At 35.7% G+C, this 25,627-nt stretch overlaps 1 protein-coding gene across 1 annotated transcript in view; it reads left to right on the top strand.

The window, feature by feature from the left end:
• The window catches only part of FIG4 (FIG4 phosphoinositide 5-phosphatase), a 72,763-nt gene that overhangs the window by 32,358 nt on the left and 14,778 nt on the right, over positions 1-25,627 (top strand). Inside the window, exons 14-21 of the mRNA XM_082481325.1 lie at positions 996-1,144; positions 4,750-4,916; positions 11,371-11,509; positions 14,304-14,362; positions 14,940-15,087; positions 15,954-16,037; positions 17,839-18,034; positions 21,570-21,652. Coding sequence (XP_082337451.1) covers positions 996-1,144; positions 4,750-4,916; positions 11,371-11,509; positions 14,304-14,362; positions 14,940-15,087; positions 15,954-16,037; positions 17,839-18,034; positions 21,570-21,652 — 1,025 coding nt within the window. The remainder of the gene's footprint in view (positions 1-995; positions 1,145-4,749; positions 4,917-11,370; positions 11,510-14,303; positions 14,363-14,939; positions 15,088-15,953; positions 16,038-17,838; positions 18,035-21,569; positions 21,653-25,627) is intronic.

Raw genomic sequence — 25,627 nt, 5'->3', positions numbered from 1 at the left:
TTAAATTAATATTTATAGTAAACAGCATTATTGTGGTCCATCCCAGAAACCCAGTTGGGAAATAAGGCTTAAAGTTCTTAGGAGGTACCACAAAACCGTATGTTGTTGAAACGATTTTTGCTGGAGTTAGTCTGAGAAATGCTCACATTTTGAACTAGTTTCCATTACTACTAAGTCTGTAGCGCTACCAGTGTAGCAGTACTGGTAGCACTACAGCTAACAGCAGCAGGATTTTAACAAATGGCATAATACAATGTTAGGAGAGGTGAGGAAGAAACATGCTTAAGTCTGGTGACATATTCATACACATTAAAATGGGGTTTTTAAAAGCATTTTCACCACCGCTGAATATTCTGTACATTGTTCTAATTTCTGTCACTAAAAGAAAGTAAACCTAGAAACACTGCTTTCTTTGAGGTCAGAAAAGTGCTGACTAAATTATAGAGCAACAAATTTATACTTGAATGTTACGATTGTATACTCTGAACACAGGGTGTGTTCTTAAGAAGCATTAGTTGCTTTTGACTTGCCATTCATAATTTTGCAGTTCACGTTGGAAAGCATGTGACCATTCCTTTACTAGCTAATCGCTGGGGTATGTTTCTTGAGAGCAGATAAACAGCGGAGTCGATATTGTTTTTTGCAGTACTTACAGCATACTTGAAAATAAAATCATCTTCCCTGAAATAATACAGACTTTCTTTTTAAGGTAAATCTTTAGGGTTGTTTGTAAGTTGAAGGAGAGATGAAGTTTTTGTGATGACAGAAGAAAGAATATTTTGAAAGTAAGACTTAGAGCAGTCTAATGTAGCTTGCTAGAGATAATTGGCTTTTTAATATTTTTTAAAAATGTATTTGCTTTAATTTTTCTGAACTGACATAAAATTCAGTATTTGAGATTTGACAAGTCTTGGGATAGTAGGGAAAAAAGTAAAAATCATAAGTGTAGTAATTTGTTCTTTAAGAAAAGTCTCTTATTTGGATTGCTTTACTAGACTGGAGTTCTCCGAACCAATTGTGTGGACTGTTTGGATCGCACTAACACAGCCCAATTTATGGTGGGAAAATGTGCTTTGGCATACCAGCTCTATTCGTTGGGATTGATTGATAAACCTAATTTACAATTTGATACAGATGCTGTTAGGTAAGATATATTAATAAAGCGTGTCATGGTTTTATTTTTTAATAAAACGTCAAGAGATTTAGGAAAAGTATGTCTATATAGAAGAAGAGTGCAATTCTTTCTTTTGGAATGATTTAATAATGTTTATTCATGTAAGTTTGAAAAATCATCCGTGCTTGAAATTTTCTTGAGAAAATCCAGTCACACTGAAAATGTGTTCTTCTGGAAAAGTATGTTAATCAGGCTTCTTCCAAGTTAACTGCTTGACTTCATTCTTTTTAAATGCCTAAACTTAAAGCAAAGAGTTTCCCTTTTAAATAAATGTAACAAAACCTCCACCCCAGTCTTTTACATTTGCTTGCTTGATGCAAAATGCAAAAAAAAAAAAGGAAAAAAACAAAAAAAAAAGAAAACAAAAAGAAAACTGAAATAAGTACATGCTTTTATGCAGAGTGCCAAACTGATATTTGTATAGAAGTACATCTTACTTTGCTATTTCCTACTTTTCCTTTGGAATAATGTTGTGCTTTTGATTTGTTGAAGAAAAGTTTTCAGCAAAGTTGTTCTCTCAGATCAAGTATCAGTGATACTTATTCAAGCATCCTCAAACCATTTAAGAAAACCCAGTGTTTAAATTGAAATGCCCTGGGGGCTAGGGGCAACTAAACCACTTAAATTGTGAATATGCTTGAGAAATTAATGTAAGAGTCCTTGAGTTGATTTGGTCTTATTCCTTGTATGTGTTGTGACTGTGAAGCTTAGGGCTTCATTGCTGGTTTTGACTAGCGGTTTGCTAGTTTTAGAATGTGGAGATATAACCTGTATTCCAAAAAAGACAAAGTACTCGGTCTCCCCACCCCTTTACTTGAGATGTACCTTCAGCTCTTCTCCTTTTTCCTATTAGCTTTGAGCACTTGCCTGCTCCTGGCACCAGACACGTGCCACAAAATCCATCTCGCTTGCAGCACGTTGGCTCACTACCATTATAGTAGTTGCTTTGTCTCTGATTTTCCTGATACTTCATTTCTCATTATTTCTCTGAAATGTAGCTATTAGTCTGGCATAAAAGGTTGCTTTTATCTGGCCATATTTTAATTTTTTTTTTTTTCTTTCTTGTTGCACTACATGTATGCTTGTCTGCAACTGATTTTGTCATCTGTTAAGACTTGTTTCTGATTTACTGTATTCAGAATAATTAAAAACTCCTGCTTCACAATGCAACAAATTCTGAAGACAGGCAAGTGCTATACTGTCTCTCCATTGTGTGGTCTTTCACTTGACCTGCTGCATCCTTGTTCCCTGCATTGTCATTGTCTCACATCCAATATCTGCTTCCTGCATACTTTGCCTCTTCATTTACACTCTTCTAATTGGCCAAAAAGGTAATCTGTAGTGGTCTGTATTCCTTAATTTAGCTTATGTGTCTGAAATACTAACTTTTCTTCATCACATTCTTTGACTGTCCTTCTTATACTTCTGATTTTACTCATACAGTTTCACTGGCTGGCTACAGTCCAGAATTTCTATTGAACTAAATTTCTGAAGTCAGCATTTTATTTCAGTTATCCATCCTGAAGGATGAAGAAACCATGCATCTTGAACAGTTCAATTTTGTGTCTAGCAAGAATAATCTTAATGACTTTATTGCACAGGACCATTTCTGCAAGCTATATTTCTTAGTGATTCCTTTAGTGTAATTGTTGTCCTATCTAGGCCGTTTCCTAGACAAAGTGTACATTAGCAACTCATTTTATCATATGTAGTTAACTGCTTTTCTCTCTACAGAAGTCTTGCCTTGGTTTGAATGCAGGCTTAATATTTTGAGGCTGTGGAAGGGTAATTTAATTCTACAAGTCCTTTCCAAATCAAGTGGATCAACACCCTTAATGAATTTAAAGTTGTCTTCTTTCTGTGAACCTTTATCGCAGGGTCATTGCAACTCTGTTCATCAATCCCACACGGCTGACTGGGAAATGTCTGAGAGGTATCATCCTTTTACCTGCCAGTTGTTGTCTTCAACCATTTTTTTAGCTTTTAGTTGACCAGGATTTCCCCTTGTTTTTTTTAAAAAAAAAAAACATAACAAAACCAAAGAAGCAAACAGAAGATTCTCATATGTTGTATCATGAACTCTTAACAATTTGTGTGGAGGCAAGTGGTTTGGGGGGTTTGCTTTGGTTTGGTTTGTTTGTGGGTTGGGGTTTTTTTTAAGTTATTATTAACTGCTGTAGAAACTGCTGCAGCTGTTTCTTCCTAATGGAGCTTTTTGTAGTTGACCTTGGGCAGAAGATTTGCTGGACAGCCATTTTGTTTTTACAGAAATAGATTTGCTGCTCAGATAAGTGTTCTTCATACAGAACCTTTTCAGGAGGACTTCAGTCAGATGGTTGCTGGGTTACTTATGCAGTACTATCCCTTTGTTGGAAGCTTTCTTAAAGGAATGCTTTTGTTGTTGTTGTTTTTTTTTTTATGGTGGTTGTGGTGTTGCTGTTGTTTCGTTTTGTTCGTTTCTACTCTCCTCTCCACTCCTTAAAGACTTCTTCTCTGATATTACGGTGTATCATCACATGCAGATGCCTGAGTTACTGTGTCTTGATCTACTGATGTAAAAAAAATTTCCATGGGCTTAGTGGTTGGGGGTTTTTGTGGTGTTTTTTTTTTTTGTTTGTTTGTTTGCTTAGTTTTGTTCTATTTGGGGGTTTTTGCCTCTTAGTTACACTTTCAGCCTCTTTTAGCAAGATGTCGTCCTTGTTGGTCTTGCTCCATCCAGCAAGGCTGCAGTCTCCATTTCTGAGAAGCACTTTTCAATGTTATCTTTTAGACTGGATGTCATCTCCTTAGGATAGCCTTGTTTTCTGAGACTGTTGTCCTGTTTTTGTCATCGATGGGGTGCTTCTTGATAATTTTTGTTATTTGGACTGTTCTCAGCTTGGAGTCTACTGTCAACTACTTGATGCTAGAGGACAGTATTGATTTTAGCCAGGTCTCCTTGTTCATCTTAGCAGTTGACTCTTTCTGCCTTCTTACATCATGTTTTTCCAGCCCCAGCAAATGATATCTGACTACCTTTCACACTTCTTACAAGTCACGTTTATTCTCTTTGTACCTTTGAGCCATTGTTGTAATAACTAGGGAGATTTTTTGAAAGATATGTTAACTTCATTCCCAGTGGACTTGACAGAAAACATAACCTTGAGATATTGGCATGTTCTGTCCCATTTAGTGTATTTAGAATACCTTAGTTTGTGAAGGTATATGGTTTGTATTCTCCCTACGGGCTAGTAGGACGTGTTAATCTCCCTGAATCTACAGAAGTGCATGTTCTGTGGTGTGAATTCATTCTGATATATTGTAAATTAGTGAAAATCTTACAGTCTAATCCTTCTTAGTAATTATTATAGCTGAATAAAATTCCCACGTGTTTATCTGACTAAAGAATAGAGACACAGCTTTACATTTCAGTGTTCGTAAGTTAATAAGCATGTTTTAATAGAATACTTGTACTTAGGAGAAGAAAACATTACTTGTTAAACAGAAAATCTTTATTAGTGTAATACTTTATATTTTTTCTCTTAAAAATCTCTTTTCAGCAGTTTGATAGATGTCACATTCTTCTTCTTCTTCAGATTATTTGAAGAATTATATGAAGATCATGGAGACACGCTTTCTCTGCAATACGGAGGTTCTCAGCTTGTCCACAGAGTGAAAACCTATAGAAAGATAGCTCCATGGACTCAGCATTCCAAAGATATTATGCAAACACTCTCAAGATACTATAGTAATGCTTTCTCAGGTAAATTTAGTTAAGTCCTTTCTTTTAAGCCATTATTTGAAAAACATCTTACTTTTGATATTTCAATAATCAGTACTATGATCTTGTGACAGAGATCTTTTATACTATAATTTCCAAATAATTCAGTAAAATCTGATGGATATCAAACGAGCATTCTGATTTGATGAAGTCTTTATCTCATATCTTATGCAAATGCATGTTGTGTCATGCAGACTTATTTGATAAAAGTTAGTGAACTGAAGTAAGAACTATTAGAAAATGTACACATGTAGCTCTGAAACTGCCAGTGACATTTGTACGTCAATAGAGAAGCAGATAGCTGTAATAGCACTGTTAATGTAATGAACAGAATGGCTTCAACAAATAGAAGGAAAATGGCAAATCTAAACACAAGTAGAAGGCTTCAAGTGGAGTATTTCTTGTGATGTTCCTGGGGACTTCAAACAAAAAGCAATCTCTGATGCATGTAACTGTCTTGCATGAATAGAAGCTACTAACTGTTGAATCTGTCGTAGAAAAGACAAAATTAAATCTAAAAAGCAAGGTGCATCAAGTAAATAAGCTATTTTGTGAGTAAGTTGTGAAATACTAACTTACTCCTTTACTAGCTCGTATCAGTCACTGATACAAGCTTTGTTCTGGACAACATTGCTAAGAAAAAAAACTCGTTGAAAAATGCTGAGCCATACCTTATGCAAAATAACTGAAAAAAATGCTTAGTGTTTTTAGAAGTCAGGAGAAAGATCTAAAAGAATGATCAAAGGACAGTCTAAGATATGTCAGGGTGACAAACGTTGAGTGCTACTGTGTTCTAAATATTGTGTTAGTCCTCTATTACTCTTTTTCACAGAAGCTGCATAGGCAGGGCAGGAAGTTGCAGGTTTTTTTTTTTTTCTAGTAGACTGCAATTATTTAGACACTATGTGAATTTTAAAACAGAGAGTTGGACACTGGCTAGAAATACTTAAGTAATCTCTGGTTTCTTTGGCTGAAGTTATTGCTTTTGTTAGTGACAATTCTGTGCATGTAACAAGATGTGAGAGCACAGTGTTTAAAGTACTGTTTCTGAATGTAATTCATGTAATTTGTATATCATATTTTCCCAAATTAAATGAGAAACAGAGAGCTTGTTTGTTTCAATGATATGGTCTCTTGTTGTTTGCAGTGGCAATAAGGTATGGCTTCATCAATTCTTATGTGCAAAAGGAAGCAAGCTTGCGGTATCACCTGTACTGATAAGTACAAGATGGAACAAATCTCTGAAGCTGTTCACTGTTATACCAGCCACTTAGGTTAGGTGGAAGCTTGAGCAAAGTTCCAGATCTGTATTTGGAGATGTCGTCTGCTTGCAAGGAGAGTCAAGATATGCATGTGTTTCAGTAATAAAATAATTTGTTCTGGAAAAGATGTTACAAAAAGAAGAAAGAATACTGATTGAAAAAAGTCCATCTTGTCACCTGGGCAAACTTGTAGCTGAGTGCACAAACAGATGTTAGTATTTACTGAAGTCAATAGGGAAAATGAAATTTTCATAAAGGTGCTGCACACTTTCTGCAATTTACATATGGTTTTGGTATTTGATCCCATTTGAGCCAAATATTTTTGATGCTTTATGCATTCCTTGTGTTTGAAGTTGGCATTGTTGAAACATAGCATTCAATGTTGTATTTACTGCCTTTTTAATATGAAATTTTAGAAGATTTGTTTCAGTGAAATTTAAAGGTTCACTGTCCAACACTGCCTGTTCAGTGGCATCTGCAAGGCTGTTAATGTGACACATTTGGAGAGATCATTTTATTCTTGAAGTTTTCTCAGAAAACAGAGACAAAGGAAGCCTTTTTAGAGTAAGATTCTGATTTGCTGTACTGCACTTATTGTTACTATCCATCATATATCGTTAAATAAAAATCTGAGGGCTAGCCAATTCATGAGCCAGCATTTCCTTGTGGTTCTGATTTTGAGAAACTTTTTTTTAATGCTTATGAAATTTATGTACTGGTAGTAAACAGACACAGAAAATTTTAGTGTGTTTGCTTGAAGTCATACTGTGTAGCATATTCAGAACAAGTGGCCTGCTAACAGTGCCTCCTAAGTAAATCACTTAGCCACACTTGTTCTTTGTCTATTATAAAAAAAAATACACCATACTAAAATTAATTTATACTTTTAAGAAAATGGTTTCATCTGTTGACCTCAGAGCTCTTAGGATAATCACTACTAATTAAGTTGTACAGATGAGAAAAAGACATATATCAGTTAGGTGATTTGCCTGGAGATACTGATCCAGTAGATAAAACTTGGACTTGTAAGAAAGATAACTTGGAATGCAGTTTCACTCTGGTTCATGATAAGTAGCTTAGCTTTTCTATAGATATTCTGTACCTATAAATTTGTAATATGTTGCCTATATAATAGGAGAGTGAAGAATTAAAAAAATGTTCTCCGGATCAAGTTAGAGACTGAAGCTTAGAAGAAAACCAAGGTTTCCTCCTAAAAGCATGAGACAATTACTTTTAGGGTAATTTGCAAAAAATTTACAGGATTAGGCAAAAATTTTGACTACTTTCATACCTGTTTTTAATTCTAGCATTTGGAAAAAGTAGAAGGTGCAGTGTAGTTTGGGAAGTCAACTGTTTGAAGTACCCCGGTTATAAGCAAATGAGTTGTACCAAAAAAAAGATCATCATCCACCTAAGAATTAAGTGTTCCTTCAACACCCTCTCTGGCAGGCATTGTGATGAGTTGAATTCTAGCATTTTTTCTTTCACTTGTGATTGTCAAAGAAATTAGGAAATAGTATTCCAAATAATATTCCTCTATCTTTTATGCCTTTTAGAAAGTAATGTGACGTTGCAGACTTCAGTGCTAGAGTTACAACATGCATAATAAGCTTCTGGAATCTGGAATAATCTATTTATCCACAAACAGGACTGGACATAGTAAACTACCTTTTAGTGTTGTATGAAAGTAAACTTAATTACTATAACCTTTTAGTCATGGGACGTTACAGTCCCAATTGTGTTGAATCTCTCATGATTTAGTAATTTGTCATGTAGTGCAGTTGCAAACTCAGATTGAGAGCGGTAGATTGTTCTACGCTAATTCAATTAAATGGCCCCTTCAGTTCCTGTTTTCTCAAATGGTCTTAAAAATGTGCTAGTATACACGTACATTGCAGTATCTTTTGAAAAATCAGTGCAGTCTTTCTACTTGCTTGTGCATAATTATAACATCAGTGCTAACGATGTAGAGAGAAAACCTCTTTGCTCTTTTGTCTGTGCTCCACAGGGCATTGACCTTCTTATTTATTTTTGAAAAGAGAGATTTTTTTCTGTCTAGATAAGAAAATTGATCTAAAAAGCTCCATATCCTGTTTTCCCTGGCCAGTGTTGCAAAGAAAGACAAAAGCTTTCATTATTTTTCTTCAAAATTAAGTCATAAAATTGTTCAACCCTTAAAGTAAGGCAAGGGGAGGATTGTCACCTTTGAAGTTAACTCTCTGCTTCCCCAGTCACTTGCATGTTTGTACCTACTTGAAGACTTAGGCACAACGAATCTTTAATGTTACAGTTTTTTACCTACTTTTAAATTACAAGTTGAGAAGTAAGACAGTAAAAAGACATTTTCTGATAAATATCCTGTATTTCTGTTAAGTTTAAAACACAACTGCACAACTGAAACAATAAGTGCAAAAGAGAGCTTGAGTCCTTTTGCAATGTGACGTTTAACAGCAGTCATTGTTTTGCTATGGAAGAAAGGTAAGAATGCTTCAATGAACTGCTACTACAGGCCGTTTCAGACAATGACCTGGTTAATTCAGTTGGTATGAGTTTAAATTCAAGCTGTTTTTCACAGAACAAATTTCATTTAATTTAATTTTAGCATCTGTCATATAAGTAGTGACATAGTTTAACTGAATTATCTTGTTTTACTCTAATTGTTTTACAATTATTTAGTTAACAGTTTCAGTATACCTTCTGTTCCTGGCAGGTGAAACAATGGTAAATGAGCAAAGGAGGCTCATCTCTGCCTTTAGCTTTCAGAAGTTACCACCAATTTTAACCTGTTTGCTCATGTTAACTAATTTTGTCTTAAGGGCTCTTCCAGTTTCTTTGCTTAGAGAGTTTCCATGGGTTTTGTTCAGCACTTTCTTTAAACCACTAACTAAATGACTTGTAAGGAAGAAAGAATACATGTTACTGCTTGTGACCTTTCCTTTCTCTTTAATTCTCAGTGTCCTCAACAAGGTTTTGTTTTTGTTTTTGTTTTTTTTTCAGACCTTTTTACTGAATTTTGCATAGCTTTCTTGCACTATTTCTGGCCTTCCGCATTCTCTCCTTCTGTCTTGGTTAAACTGTGACACTATTTTGCAGAAACAAAATGGTCTGCAAACCATAAGGACCTACATATCATAGAATCATAGAATGGTTTAGGTTGGAAAGGACCTTGAAGATCATCGAGTTCCAACCCCCCTGCCATAGGCAGGGACACCTCCCATTAGACCAGGTTGGCCAAGGCCACGTCTAGCCTGGTCTTGAACACCTCCAGGGATGGGGCATCAGCAACCTCTCTGGGCAATCTGTTCCAGTGCCTTACAACCCTCAAAGTAAAAAATTTATTCCTAACGTTTAATCTAAACCTGCCCTCTTCCAGTTTAAAACCATTCCCCCTCGTCCTATCCCTACATGCCCTAGTAAAAAGTTCTTCCCCAGCTCTCCTGTAGGCCCCCTTTAGGTACTGGAAGGCCGCAATAAGATCTCCCCAGAGCCTTCTCTTCTCCAGGCTGAACAGCCTATGCTTTTGAATATTACTGTGTAGAAGAGTTAGTGTTTATACATTGATCCTCTTAAGAAAATTGGGAAGGTGAGGAGCAAGAAAGAATGTAAAATAAGTATCTTTTTGGACAAGTGCTCTGATGGGATAGTAGAAGTATCTGGAGGGAGTATGAGTGGATAGAAAAGGAAGAAAAAAGACAGATTGCAGATGAAAGACCCTCTAAGTAGGGAAAGGGAGCCAAGTAACATCATGAGGTTTTGCCTGCCTTTCCCTTTTCCTGGTGCTTTGCCCTATTACACCATGTGACTGTTTATACAGAAGATCTCACTTCCAAATATCGACCTCCACATATGCACACTTCTGTAAAGTACCATACTTTTCTATAATCCTATTGTCACGAAATTTCTACATAGTACTTCATTTGTCAGCTGCTTGTGTGTCTTAATTCCCTGTAAAAAAATACTATATGTTGCACAGAGGGAAGAGACTTGAATTCTGGGGAGAAGGAGGCATTGACTGAAACTTTGGTGGTGGCCAGGAACTAACTTTGTTCTTGCTGTCATACCACTGCTTTGTGGATTCTGTTTTTTTCTTTTTTTTTTTTTTTTTTCCTGCTTAAGACTTCAGTTTGACTTTTTGATGCAGTGTGTTGCTAAAAGGACACTCAGCTCTCATAATACTCTTTGTGAAATGTGGAGACAACTGAAGGAGTAACACTATCTGTTGAACTAGTCTGAACTATTCCTTGTCTGATGATTACTGAAGTGCAAACAAGAGTGGAGATGAGAGCTTTCCATGTGCTAATTCCTCAGTGCACAAGAAGAGCTCAGTTCTCCACATATTCCCCCATATCTGAAGGTCCTTCCTCTGCCCCTACAACTCTGCTTGCAAAGCTGTCTATGTCATGGTTCACCATCCCCAAGCCCTCATCTGACTCCAGCTTTTCTTCATATCTGTTGCAACTCATCCCATCTGCAGCTAGGTAGCCAGAGATATTTTAAAGATGTAAGTGAACAACAACGTTTCTTGTCATGCTTTTCTTCGACAGTGGTATGTAACTACTGGATTTTAGCACTTGCCTTATTCAGTTTCATGAAGCTTAGAATATGGCAAGAGAAACTGATGATTTAAGCCAACAAGAAAAAAAGTCCAAATTACCAAAAAGTGTTTGTGAAGTTTAAGCATTTTACTGATTACATTTTGGCTAGAAAAACCCAAAGAATTCATAATTTGTGTGTCTTGTGGGAAACTTGTGTATTGTATGGACACATCATTCTTCTGTCATTTAGACTGCAGTCAATTCATCATAATAGGTCAGATTCCCTGGTACATGGATAAATACATGCACATGCTTTGTGCATACGCACGTATGCAGAGGTGGGAGACAGAGCTGCAGCATGAGATCTGCAAAGCCGCTAAGCAGAGCTTCTGCCTCAGCTCCTTGGTGAGAGAAGCCAAGAAGAGGGGGGAGCACTGATACCAGCCCCACATGCACTGCAGTGTGGCAGGTGGTCAGGGCTAAATGAAGTTTCGTTACGGTGGTTGAAGCCCAGAGGTCCCTGTAGAAGTCGTAGGACATACACACTCTGTCCATGAGGAGCAAACGTAAAAAGCAAATGTCTGAATAGGCTTGAGCTCTGCAATGTTCCTGGTGTTAAGTGTCCCTCTTGTCTAACAGATGCAGACAGGCAAGATTCTATCAATCTCTTTCTGGCAGTATTCAAGCCTACAGAAGGAAAACCTCATCTCTGGGAACTTCCCACTGATTTTTATTTGCATCACAAGAACACCCTCAGTCTGTCACAGACCAGGAGAAGGTATTTTGCTGTTCTGTTTTTTTCGTTTGGTATTGCTCTAATGAATTTAAAGAATGCATGCTGGTAACCAAATAATTTGGCAGCCTGTCAAAAACTAGATTACTGTCTTTAAGTTTTTACAAAAACTTTAAAAAAAAACAAACCCAAAACAAAACCACAAACAAAACCAAAACCTTCAAGAGATTACCAAAATTGTTGGATGTTGGTATTTTGAAGGATTTGCTTTAGCATGTTATTTTCCTGTTGTACTGAAAAAAGATGTTTCATTTCATATGAACTACTAGCTTGCAGTGTGAAATGCTTCACTATGTTACTGAAGTATGGTTACCACTGTCTCATTAAGCAGTATGCAGGTGTATTTTTGATGGTCAGATTTATTAAGTCAGTGCTATATTTGAGATCAGGTGATAAGGATAACATTTGTTTATGTTTTTGTGTAATGCACTTAGTCTGCAGCTGTGCATGCCAAGAAGCCCATGATTTTCTACTTTCCTTTCAGCCGTGTCTTGCCTATTTTGAATACTTTGTCTTCACTTGCATTCCATTGTAGTTGAACGGTAATATATAGAAATAACAGAGCATAAAAATTTTAAAGTAATTTTATAGTTTCTCACAATGTGGAATGAATTTCTTAAGGATTATAAATACTTTGTGTGAAAAAAAAATCCACTTTGATAATAAGGGTAGTATTAGACTTGTTAACTAAATTATATCTTTTAGGAATTTCACTGTTTATATCTTCTGTTCATTCTCTGGGTCTTAAAGCTCAGTATCACAAATGGTAGATCTGAATAGCTGCATGTAGATTTTTGTCTGGGGAAAATTGCAAGTGTTTAAAACACTGTATTCAGTCCCTATTGGCTGTTTATTCCATTAACCTGTCATAGCAGCTGGCATGTGACGTGACTGTTTCTAAATTTCAGTCCTTTCGTATTGTCTCCTGAGGCTTCTCTTGATGCTAGCTCATATCAACCATTCAACCAAGTGCTACTGCAGGCACACATGAAACATGTAACATTAATTTTATTGCCTACTGATTCTGAACATTATTGTATGTCAAAAATTAATTCAGCTGATATATTTCAAATATACAAATGTCTTAGTCTGTCTTTCATCTGTCACCCTACTAGACAACTGTCTCTTATTTGTCACAGATAGTGTTCTCAAATGAGGTGGAACACTAAAAAAAAAAAAAAAGAAAAAGTTGGTGTTCTTCATTTACTTGTTAATTATCTTTACCTTTCATTCTGGCCAGAATTTCTTCTGAGCACTCGTACAACCAAGACTTTTTCTCATGTGAACAACATGATTCCTCCATGTTACAAGGAGTTAGGTGAAAAAAAAACTCTTCCAAGTAATTTTTTGTTTCTACCAAACTATTGGACAAATCCATTGTATAACTTCTTCCTGCCTCTCTGTGCAGTGCCTCTCTTGCATTCCTTGGGCATAGCAGCAAAGGCAATAATGAAAACTCATAATGAAATCAAGAATACAGGAAGAGAAGGAAGATGTTGTTTCCTGTCATTGAAACTTCTTTTGACTGTCTGTGCTTTTCTTATATTGTATTTGCCTCTCCATCAGAAAGAAGAGATTTCATAATGAGTTTCATATATACTATTATATAATTTGTGATTCACTTGAAAGGACAGTGAATACAGAAAAGGAGATTTTCTGTTGCCACATTATTATCATTTATGCAAACAGCAAAACTGGGTGTGTCTGCATAGTTTCTGAAGGCACTGGAGAAAATGGCTTGCTAGCATGGCCTGAAATGATACTTCAAGAAGAGACGTGACCGCCAGGCATAATTCATTCCTTTCTGTCTAGGACGTACATAGTTCTTGGAACTGAAGTGTGTTGCCCTGCCTGTTCTGCACCATTTGCTAAGTCCCACTAACTAATCTGTCTCTGGGCATGGGAATACACCCCTTGTTTCTGCTCCAGATGGCTACACTGACATGAGTGGGAGATAACCGCATTAATACTCCGATTACAGCCCTTACAGTGCTGTGAATACACACATATTTGAAATAAAAATCGATGAGGATAAATGTCTTTTCATCCCAAGTAATTAAATTAAAGGAACTATCAGAACAATTTAGAGAAGAAATTAAAGTATATTTGAGAAGAGAAAATAACAATATGTAAACATGAATGAAAGATAAAACATGCTTTATTTTATGAATGTTGCTTGCTTTCTTGTTTTTCAGAAATCCTGAATAAGCTTCCAGCAGGGCCTGGTTTTTGCTGTTAGCTATGCCAACATAAAGTTCTTAGACACAGGACAGCTGTCACATCAAAATGTATTTCTATGTGTAGAAGTCAGCTGTTTTGACAATATTCCGATTTTATTATTGTTGACCTTCATTTCTTCATACCCTTTTCCTAAATTTTAGGATCTGAATAACAAGTGGTGGGTGTGGGTTGATGTTTTGTTTTGTTTCGTTTTTAAAGACCAGAACAAGAGAAATACATAAATACCTTCTATAAGTACTGAGACCTTAATTTTCAGTACTGTAGAGGTAGGCACCTGAAATGTATTTTGCTTAATGGAACAAAACCACTCTTCCCTCTATACCTGTATTGAGTTTCATTTCATGGCCCGAGAGCAAAGTAGTAGGGTAGGGGCCTGTTGAAATACTACATTGAAGGAGAATTCTTTACTTTCTTCCACACTTGAATTATAAAGAAATGTTTACTGAAGTGAGACTGTATGGTTGAGTAACTGTTATGTGCAAAAGTTTACACTGGATAGAAGATCAGTATCAATTGTGTGTCTGTTTTTCCTGTACAGCTATACCTTCTGGTGGACCACAGGTGTGCTAAAGCATTTACCTCTTCCTTTTGATGAAGGTAGGAACTATATTTGCTCCTTGCCTTACAGAGTATCTTGAAAAAGAAGTTTTAGTCGCAAATGCTTTTTAACTGTTTTAGATTCCAAATCTGAAAAAAAAAAGTTTCCATAATGATTGTGAAATACTTCCCCCTTGCTAATGAGCTATGATTTTTCAGCTGCAATGCAAGAGATACCTAATTGGCTAAAATCTGACCTCCATATGTTTATGTGTCAGGCACACTTAATTCTTTTCTTTTTTTTCCTTGCCTATTGACATACATTTGTAGTCTATACTGGTGGTTACATTCCTGTTGCAGATGACAGGGTATAGCTAGTGTGTCATTTCTCTGGGAAGAGAACACTGTGGAGCATGCTTTATTAGGAATTGTCATCATGAAGAGAAATCAAATTATGGTGGTTGATAATGCATATTTATTAAAGATGTGTGGTGCATCATCTTCATATCATATCTTCTTGTTTTAGAGGAGATATGGCTGTAGAAAAATGCCTGGTAGGGTGGCTAGGTAAGCAGGCTAGTGTTTAGATTATGCAGATTCACTAGTTTAAATAGATTAATTTTTTTCTTTTCCCCAGTGACATGTGCTGAAAACAGACACAAGTTGACAGTGAAGAAATTCCACAAGTATGAAGAGGAAATTGATATCCACAATGAGTTTTTCCGGCCGTATGAGTTGAGCAGTTTTGATGAGACCTTCTGCTTGGCAATGACCAATTCTACACGGTATATTGGGATGTTTTGGGAATGTATATCCTTAAATGGAAGTTGATTTGGTGTGAATTAAATGTACGTTTGGTTTATTTTGTTAAATCTATGTAACATGATAGGTTTTGTGGGGTGTTTGGTGGTTTTCTTTGTTTTTTTAGGCTTCAAATTTAGCAAACTTCTAGAAACTAATTCACAATGATGAAATGGAAATGTGAGTCTAAAACCAACTGTTAAGATAGCACTTTAATTTCCAATTATTTTCTGTTACGGGGTGCCAAAAGTTTGGGCATTTGAAGGCTGAGAAATGGGCTTTTCTGTGTGGACTCATTAGATCACAGAGGCTACCTTCAAAGCAGTTGTTCTTTAATTGTTCTGCTTTTGTTTTACAGTTGTTTTCTTCAGTTCATCACGTTCTCACAGCTGGCCAGATAATTTTTTTTTTTTTTTTTGTTGGCAGCAATCAGCTGGATATTCTAAGCATAATCTTAGTCACACTTTAGCTAAAGACTTCCAGGCCGATTATGTTTCATGTAGCTTTTTGACCCAATTTGAGTGTTGGCAGCATTTTGAAAATAGTGGAGCTGAGTTACAGGGTTTCTTCAGCACTGGAATGGAGCAAATTGCTCTCGCCTCTTTGGCAACTGGTAGCGTTTGCAGCTGTGATATGCAACTAAATAATGCAACTGAAAGCTTTTTATATACCTAGGGGGGTTATATTTACATGACTAACTTGTAATTATGAAGTTAAACTTGATGTTTCTTTTTATAATGTTGGGGTTTTTTATTCAAAGGTAGATGTTAGAGGTGATTCTTCCAGAAAATTAAAAAAATGTATGCATTGACCTTTGCTCATGAACAGTTTTTCCTTTCTGTTTTGCCAGAGATTTTATGCCTAAGAATGTGGGGATTGATCCAAGTCCATTTACTGTTCGTAAACCTGATGAAACTGGAAAGTCAGTGTTGGGGTAAGTCTGAAATACAAAATTTTGTTCTGGTTTAGTAATAGTGAAATTATAATGCAAATATATAAACTCTATCTGTATGTTTGTGTAGCATATTCTCTGTTACGTAGGAAATAAAAAAAAAATCATTGGTCCTATACTGTAGAAATGTACACTTTGAAAATCATATCTAATTTGTGATTTTTATTTGACACTGGGAATTCTTTACTCAAACTTGTTTAGTCTTTTCTGTTTTCTTCTGCTCCTCAGAGTAAAACCCACGAGAAAATTTTATCTAGAAGGTTGTTAAAATTTGATCATCTCTTAGTGGCAACGGTATTCTCTATTGGAGATGACAGGAATGCATATATTATTGGGTGGGGATGTCACTTGTATCAGTGTTTGGCTACTTGCTCCGTTCTTCAGCTTTCAGAAAGGACTGCTTTTCTTGTGACCTTCCCCTTATTTAGAAAAGTAGGGAAGATAACCTTAATTTTCTCTAAAAAAATACAATATGTCTTCATAACTTTCTGTAAATTTCGATCTAAGGACATGTCAGTTTCCGCTAAGTCAGAAATTAAACTTAGCCGTGTTGTTTTTCCCCCTAAGGCATTTGTTCCAGCTCTAAGAATTCTTCTGATATATTCATGTCCTTGGGGGTGGGGTATGCTCTCAGATCAAGAACCTTTAGGAGGACTCTCCAACTTGTTTATGTGTGTACCTGAAGTATATAAAGGTTAGCTAATTCACCACAGGGGTAAATTGCTGTATGAGTTTGACTGCAAAAGGCAGAACTCTCTGACAGTCATGGTGTGCTCCACTAGAGCTCAAATGATACTGGTGACCTCCATGCCTTTGCTGATGAGAACACTAGAGCTGCAACTCAAAACAGCATTTGCACCAAACTGCGTGCTCTTGTCAAAGCCTTTTAGCATGCTGCTGTCTTCCTTTAGGGCCTTCCTTTACAGTAAGTCACATGCAATGTATGTATGGACAGTCACCTCAGCAAGGAGATGTTGCTTCCCTTTTCCAGAACTGATTTGCCTATAAATGTATTCATTACCTGCCTTCCAGTCCCTCTTCCTCCAGACTCCCTGAAAGGTTGTAATGATGTCTGAGAGGAAACTGCAACCACATACCCTTCTATGGCCAGTAGAAAAGGAAGTAGGGGACATAAGGGTGGTACAATTTCTGATGGGTAGAGTAATGTATAACTTTCAGAGCTTGTACAGTTAAACCCACTGTGCATGAACCCACTATGAAAATATAGATGCTGTATCTTGTAGAATTCTTACAAATAAAGCACCTCGTTATATTTACTAGAATTTCTAGAGTGAGAAATACATGCTGCATAAAGAAATGTTACTGTTTAAAGAACTAAATTGAGAGGAGAGGTATGGAAAAGGAAGGGAGAAAAAAGTGACATTATGATTAAGATTTTTGGGCCCAAGAATAAGAAAGTGGAGAGGATAATGTTAATCAGAAAGTGAAACTTTTTCCCAGATCAAAACCAAAGATGATATGTCTCAATGAATTTTTTATTCCTTTTCATTCAGTCAGTCTGAGGGAGGGATTTTAGTAAAGAGTCAGAGAATTGGTGGAGAAAAGCTGGCATAATCCTGTGAGCTTTCTTTAAGTGCTCTGGAATAAGAAGAGATTGGTGAAAAGTAAATCAATTTGGGGGATTAACAAGATGAGCAATAAGTTGTTCCAGAGAATAGAATTCATTTCCCCCAGTAAGATTGTAATAAAAAAATTAGGAATTTAAAATACTTGTTGTTAATATCTTGCTGATTTTGTAAATGCACACTGCTTTTCATAATAGGAACAAAAGTAATAGAGAAGAAACCGTGCTACAGCGCAAGACAGCGGCTAGTGCTCCACCACCCCCAAGCGAGGAAGCGGTGTCAAGTAGTTCTGAAGATGATTCTGGGACAGACAAAGAAGATGAAGGTGCTGTTTCTCAGCGTTCAACTCCAGTAAAGGTGACTGATACAGGAGATAATACAAAAATCACAGAGGTAAGAAACTACTGTGGTAGCCAAGAAGGCTAATGATGGATTTAAAATTCACATTTCCTTAAAACAACCAGTAAATGTTACAGAACAGTCAGAAGAAAAGCACCGAGAAATTAAGTGAAAAAGATCTCCTTGTGTAGGTACTAGCAGAACTGATTGTAAAACTTCACTATTATTCTTGTCGTGTTATAGTGAAACACAAGAGAAAGATAACATTTTCAAAAAATGAAAAATAGTGTTGGAAACCTACGGCATTTGAAAGGTACTCAGGTCAGGTGTAGTCCATAATATCAAGCATAAAATATATCCATGTTAGTGTGTTAATTTAGAGCAGTAGTGCACTCCTTACCGTGCTCTGGCTTGCATCACGGTGCGGTCTTGCAGCGTGCAAATGGGATTCCTTTTGGGTGAAGCTAACCTGGGAGGTGCTTCTCCAGGAATGTACCTGATCTACCTACCTAACCAACATTTAGTCCATGGGAAATAATCTGGAGCAACTCCCCTGAAAGACGTGTAGTATGGATCTGAGGTCCTGAGCACCACCTCTTTCAGTTACAATTCTATTCCTTCTGAATGATGCCACTTGCTCAGGTGGATATAACTGTAAATTAATGTTCAATCTGGCTAAATTTCAACCTGATTTGTATGAAGATTTTTAAATTGCTGTTTCATAATTATATGGTCTGATATTGGAAAAAAGTAACTAACTCCAAAAATGTGCATGATAATTTTGTCACATTGGTTCTATGCTGTTACTGCTAATAAGGTTGAAGATAATGGCGGGATGATAATGAAATCATGTATGCACAGTCGTATGAAAAGAACATGTAATCTCAGTTGTGGGCTACTAGTCTTTTTTTTTTTTTTTTTTGCTAGCATAACTCTAATTCTGTTGGAATGGTGCTAATTTAATGAAAATATTAATTTGTATGAAGTATTATGGAAATACATATTTTATTAATTCATGTAACACTTCTTCAAAATCTTTCTCATAGATACCCATTTTGGGTACCACTGAAAATGTCTTAGCAAAAGGATATGCTAATGGAGATTATACAAATTTGCAAAATGCTTATGTTGTTTTGGGAGGTTTGAGGGGGTTTGTTTGGTTTTTTTTTGTCACAGCTAATTTGAATGGTTATAATGTTGTGCTTGTACGCACTATCACTTTTAAAGAAACTTCAGTATTTATGACCTTAGTATAAAATGTAGTGCCTGATAGGCAACAGAGAATAAAACTGCCCTTTTTTTCTGCTACAATTCAGATTTTCATTCCGTTCAGTCTTTAGCCTGGGGTTGTTTGTTCTCAGAGAATGGATTTTCAGCCTTCTGTACAACAGTGTCTTCTTCCTAACCTTAAGCATTTTCAATAAAATAACTATGAAGTTGTGTGGTATTAATTTTGGACAATTTGGATTAATTGTTATGCCAGTACAAGTGCATTTATTTCTGTTTATGCAAGATATTTTATCTGAAAATTTTCCATTATCTCTGATTAATAGAGTACCTGTTTTCCAGGAAGTCAGATTGCTTCTACAGCGTTAACAACAGAAATCCAACCTGAAATTTTATTCTTGATTCTCACCATTGCATAAGTTACCTCACTTCAGTTTTTCCATCTGTGTGTTGAACATACTTCAACACTCAGACCTAAGATCGCTTTTTTAGAATTTTAAGATACTTAAATGAAAGATGCATGTAAACACAAAATATGCTTTAAGATAGTATTGAATTTGAATGGCTTACAATTGGGTAAGCTATTCTGATTCTTTTAGTAATGCATGTGAAGAAATATTTTCCATTTTATTAACATTAGTTCATGCATCAGATTTTAGTCATAATTTGTGTTGTTAATTTGTGTCATTGCTTATTAAGATTGCAGTGCTGAAAAGGATTACCTATTCAGTTATGCTGAATTGCTATGTTAGCATTTCATTTGGGTTATCGATAAAGCCTGCCTGCCATTATAAATTTGTTTATTCTCTTCAAAAGTACAAAGCTTCTCTTAGATACATGATTTTTGAGGGCATGATGTTTATGGAAACTTTCTGTTCAGAAACCAAACATAAAAATCAGTAATCTTAAAGACTGTGTTAGACATTAGATTTTCACGTGTTGACTAGCTGATCTTCATTTAGCTCGTTAAGTGGTGTTTTTCCCTTACAAGGCAAAGTAGAGGATCAAATATAGGCTTTTCAAGAAATGTTTTTAAATTATTTTTCTGGCAATGGCAATTATTTGCTGTGTCTACACATGTAGGTAAAAGTTTAAAAAGAAGGCCTGTAAGGGAGGGTTTCAGAACTTCATGGCTAAACTGAATAACATAACAAGAAACAAAAAAACTATGACTGGAAATGGTGATAATATATCTAGTTCATTAAATAAACCATAGAAATGTTACAGATACACTTTTTTTCATCTTTCTCAAGTTAACCTTAGCTTAAAAAAGAAACGTTAATGAAAAATGCACTTAAATAAGCCTAAGCTTACAAATATTCCATGTTATGTCTCTGTTAGCTAACCTGACAACTTACTAACACTCTAATCAGTGTCACTCTGCACTTTACTGTTTTCTCATTTGTGAAAATTGATTGTGTTTAGAATTGTTCAAAAATACTAGAAGTTTGGGTGAAAAACAGTAGTGTGGGGTTTGGTTTTTTTTTGTGTAGAAGAGTTGATATTTGTAAGCTTATATTTCTAGTTGCATTCTTGAGTAAATATTGTTATTCCAGAACGATTGGATGTTTGGTGAGTGATTTGGATTTTGGTATTTTTTACATCAGGAACCATAGAGTAGAGAAAAACTACATCGTTGTGGGGTGGGGGGCATAACCCAAATAGCTTAGTCCTTTCTATTCATGTCTCAGAGAAGTTAATAATAAAATGCTTCTGGTCAGGACTATCTTACCGAAGTTCTTCTTTGACTTTTTGAACTAAAAAAAACCTATTTTTATAGTTGACTTACTTGCAGTCACTCGTGTCTTGTCAGTAAACCCCCTCAGTTTAACACTGAATCATTAGACATAGTTAGTGAAGTATTACATGTGCATTGTTATAGTTGACTGACATGATTGTGTAACATATAAAATAAAAATAGTTTTGTTCAACCTGACATTTGTAATTATTTCAGAATTGACAGCAGGAAATGTGAAGGCAAATGTGGGAGCATGTTCTGAACAAATATGATTTATTCTGTATTAAATTTCAACACGGAACAGAACTTAAAGTCTACATCATTATATTGTCCCATAAATATAATTTATTCTCCTAATATGTGGTTTTATCTCATGTTATCTTTCAAGAATCCTTTACTTTACTTTTTGAACAAATGTCTTGAAGAATATTTTTAATAAATGATTTTAATATTAAAAAACCAAAACATGCATGGGCTATGATTTCTATATTTATAACTTATTTGGTTTTGCCTGCACTTTGAAAATTATTTTCAAGTTTAGAAAGAATTCCTTGCTTGAAAGCAAGCTTTTTTTTGGATGTTGTTACTGTATCCTCAGTCTGAATCTGTCTTTTTATGTTCCAGAATGTAGTGCAATCAACAAAAGATGTGTATGGAGTCAATCTTTCAGATGTTCCTTCGGAAGATGATCTCACAATATACGCTAGGTGAGATAAATTTTCAGTGGTAATCAGTAAAAGATAATTGGAGCTAGTTAAAGACAGCTTGTCAAAGTGCTGCCTTTGATTAAACTGCTTTAAATTATAAAACTTAGAGATATTTGGATATACATACTATTCTCTTTTTAAAGTCAAGCTTGTTTTGGATGTCTGTGTCAACTCTGATTTCAGTGGAAGTTATGCAGATATCTCTGAATGCAAAATCTGGAACTTGAATGAAAAATACTTCAATAGAAATTCTTGTCACTTAATATAGTCCTAGAAATTAATAAGCAGATTCCATATTAGGAGTGGTTCCATGGTTCTAAGCTATGTAGTCTGTGATTTTTGCATTTTTCAAATGTTGAATTATGCTAATTCAAATCAGTCATAAGTGAAATAGCCAATAGCCTCTTCTGTAAAAATGCATACGGAACACAGAAATTAAGTCTTTTTTAACATAATGTTTTATTCATAGATATGTGTTAAATTTTACCTTTTACTCAAATTTAAATAGTTTTGTGACTTTTGGTGTTCAAGGAAAATTATTTTTCTGAATAATATTCAGCCTTTTTCTCGAAACATCTTGGCCTTTTGAGCTTGCAATAAAAAAAATTGGGGATTTTATAGGGAGACCTTGAGACCATTGCTAAATCCGGTATAGGCTATGAGGAGAAACGTTGAGAAAAGCAGCCAGAATAGTTCACACCATGGAAGTATGGATATCTAGGTGATGCATATTTGTACTGTAAGTTTCAGGAGAGGGAGAAGTCAGTTTGGCCCCTGCCGTTATCAGAGTTTCATGAAGTAATGACATGCAAATCTGTGGGGTGTGGGTTTGCACGTGTGTGTATACATGTGCACGGCACTAAGCATAGTGTGTGTAGTCATGTGCTCTTACATGCTGCGTTTTGAACAGCCGCTTGTTCTTAATAAATGAGTTTGTGAATTCAAACCATGCGCACAGGAAATGAGTAAGATACAGCGTGGTGCAAGACAAAATAGGGCTCCTTAGGTGGTCCGGCAAGTTCCCACTCAGATCCTGCCCTTTGAGGTAAACCGCTACAATGCGAGGCAGCATGCTGCACAGCACCTGCAGGCTCTCCTCAGGAGCTTGGAGCTGCTGGCTTGCTGTGAGCAGTTGGAGGTAGGAGTTGGTAGGCAAGCATCAAGGTATCACCTCCCGGTTCCAACTACACAAAAATTTCTGCTTTTATTCAAGGATAACCTGGCCTTTATCCTGTACAAGACAGTTGTCACCACTCCACGGGAGCCATGAACTGCTAGCTCCCCAAGAGCAATCAGCAAATTAATTGTATCTTTCTACAACAAAAGGCAATGACTCCATTGTATCAGGAATGCTGTTTCTGAGTTGCCATAACCCTGCATAGAGCTCTGGCTATGTGTTGCTGCTGTTAAAAAATGTGTACTTATGCTATTGTTCTCAAATTCTCTCCTCAATGTCACAGAATAACACTGAAAACAAAAATAAACTGGTTCAAATCTTTTTTTTTTCTTAAATCACAAAATTTCAGAAGGTTCAAAGTAATTTCTTAACTCAAACCAAAACCGAACTAGAATAATTTCAGTTATAGATGAACTAGAACTGAACTGAAAAGTTACTTAGTTCCCTGGTGGAGGAGATTCTTTCCTAAACTGCGATCTTTTTCTTCGAAAACTAGTCAGAATAATGGGAATTCAGTACTGGAGATCAGTTGGAAAAATTTAGATCCAAATCGAAAACCCTTTTAGTTCTTAAAGACTTATAGTGCTGTTGCCAAGAGAGCGATTGCTTATGCAAGACACCAGGAGTGCAAATCAATTACATTAGCTTCATAAGCCAATCTTTCAAATACCTGCTTAGAATGTAGAATTATTGGAGTTTGAGCAAAGGGGTGTAAGAAAACTGCATGTCATCTCAGGTAAGCACTGTGTGTATATTGAAGTGAATACCTGTGAGGCATGCATTGAAATGGGCTTGTGTGCATTTGTTTTTTATTTTCTAATTTGTAATAGCAGTTATATGTGAAACCTCTTCAATTTGTGAGGGAAGTTTTGATTCACTGTGGTGATATGTGATGATTAATCCTGCCTTAGTTCATTAGTCCTCTCAAAGCATTATTTTTTTCTTTTTATTTAAAAGGGTTTTTCTGTTAATTTTTCTTTAGGGGTAGCTTCCACTTTTTAGTTCTTTGAAGTTCCCACGTCTACCTATTTCCTAGTTTGAAGATAGTACTCTTGAAAAGGGTTGAAGAGGATGTTTCTCATTATTTCTGAAATTTTTAGCTTCACCTATGCCTCTAACTTTGGTACTTTATTTTAACCAGTAGAAAATGGATGCCAATTTGACAATTCCCCTTTGGTATACTGGATATTTATTGTTGTTCTGGAAATGGCCCATTGTGAGCTGGTGTCTACAACAAGTCACTTTGAGCAGATGAGCAACTCTGTCATAAAATCTGGAATTGGAGCTACTTCCCATTTTATCATTTCTTAGACTGGACTGAATGTTAATCTATTTTTACAGTAGCACTGTAAACTCCATGGGGGCTTTGAAGCTCCCTATTAATATCCTTTACAAGACAAAAAAAAAATATCTTGCATTTATTTCATTTCCCTCAAGCAATGCAGGTTTTAAAAATATAACAATGACAAATTCCATACCTCTTTTAGCTAACAAGACATAGTGCTATTTATGGTCTGATGTGCTGATTTATGTGGAAAGTATAGATTTTACTGACATCCTTTATTACAATGTACATCGTTTGAGAATAGCAGCAATTTATTTCACAGTATGATTACAGTTCTCACTTCAAGTCTTTTTCTATTATTGTAATAAAGAAATGGAGATGTAAGATCATGACTCTACTTGACATCGTTGGACACGTTATGTATTTTTTTTTCTTTATCAGCATCAGGCACTCACAGATTTAAAGTACCTCAGGTTAAGTCACTTTATGTCAACTGATCTATATTAAGGCTATATGCAAATGAGAAGTAATTTGAATGCGTTCAGCCGATTTTCACTGATGGCTGAGGTAACTTAAGTTAATTGTCATCAAAACAGAAATCACAGAAGCACGGTTTGGTTGAGGTTGGAAGGGAGAGGAGGTTCCTCAAATAATTTGCAGATGTATACTGCAGATCAGCTGTGCGTGGTATCTTATTGATGTCTGGTAACTTGCTTGTATTGATTTAGGCGTTGTTTGTTTCAGAATAGTGGATAATTTGAAGCAATTAATAAAAATACTTACACCTTTAGTTTGCCTTTATTTGTTCTTTTAAGCTCATTTCAATGGTAAGCTCCTGCACTAGAAGATCTTAATTTTCTTTATTTCCACTTATAATTCTCTTAGAAATGTAAGTATTTATTCCTTCAGCATCCAAAGTGTTGTCACATGTTTCTGAGGCTTTTGTTTCTACAGTATAAAATCTGAATGGAGTAGAAATAAAAGCCACAATAAGTTGTTTAGGAATTTATTGTTCCTTTGTCTTCTGTATGCTCTTCCATGTGATTGCTTTTGCACTGTTAATTGTCCCCTGTTAAAATGTAGTAAATAATTCTGAAATAGACAAATAAGACTATTTTTAAGCTAAATGGAAGCTAACTATTAAGAAAAACCCTCCACCTCAAAAAAATTAAAGTATTAAATCACAACACTTCTGTTTTCAGTAGCACAGATGCGTTGGAACATGATCAAATTGAGTTTGAGTGTGAGATAACTACATATACATATATTTGAAACCCTCTGACTTTTCCTGTTAGACTGAGTGAATAAGATTAGTGATTAACTATATTTTTTTTCGATTTTGCTCCAATTCATTGCCAAGAAAAAAAGCCATCACAGTATTTTCCACGTCCAGTGTCTTCCAGCAAGTATTTGTAGATGGGAGAATTCTCCCAAAAGGTTGTGCTTGTAAATAAGTGATCTGGACTAACAGCATTTCAGCTGCATAAAGTAGATTGAATGTGGCTGACGACTG

The sequence above is a fragment of the Vanellus vanellus genome (assembly GCF_965231255.1).
Source record: "Vanellus vanellus genome assembly, chromosome: 3".
In the NCBI taxonomy this organism is placed as follows: Eukaryota; Metazoa; Chordata; class Aves; order Charadriiformes; family Charadriidae; genus Vanellus; species Vanellus vanellus.
The sequence above is the reverse complement of the archived record's forward strand: the minus strand, read 5'-3'. Positions and strand labels throughout refer to the sequence as shown.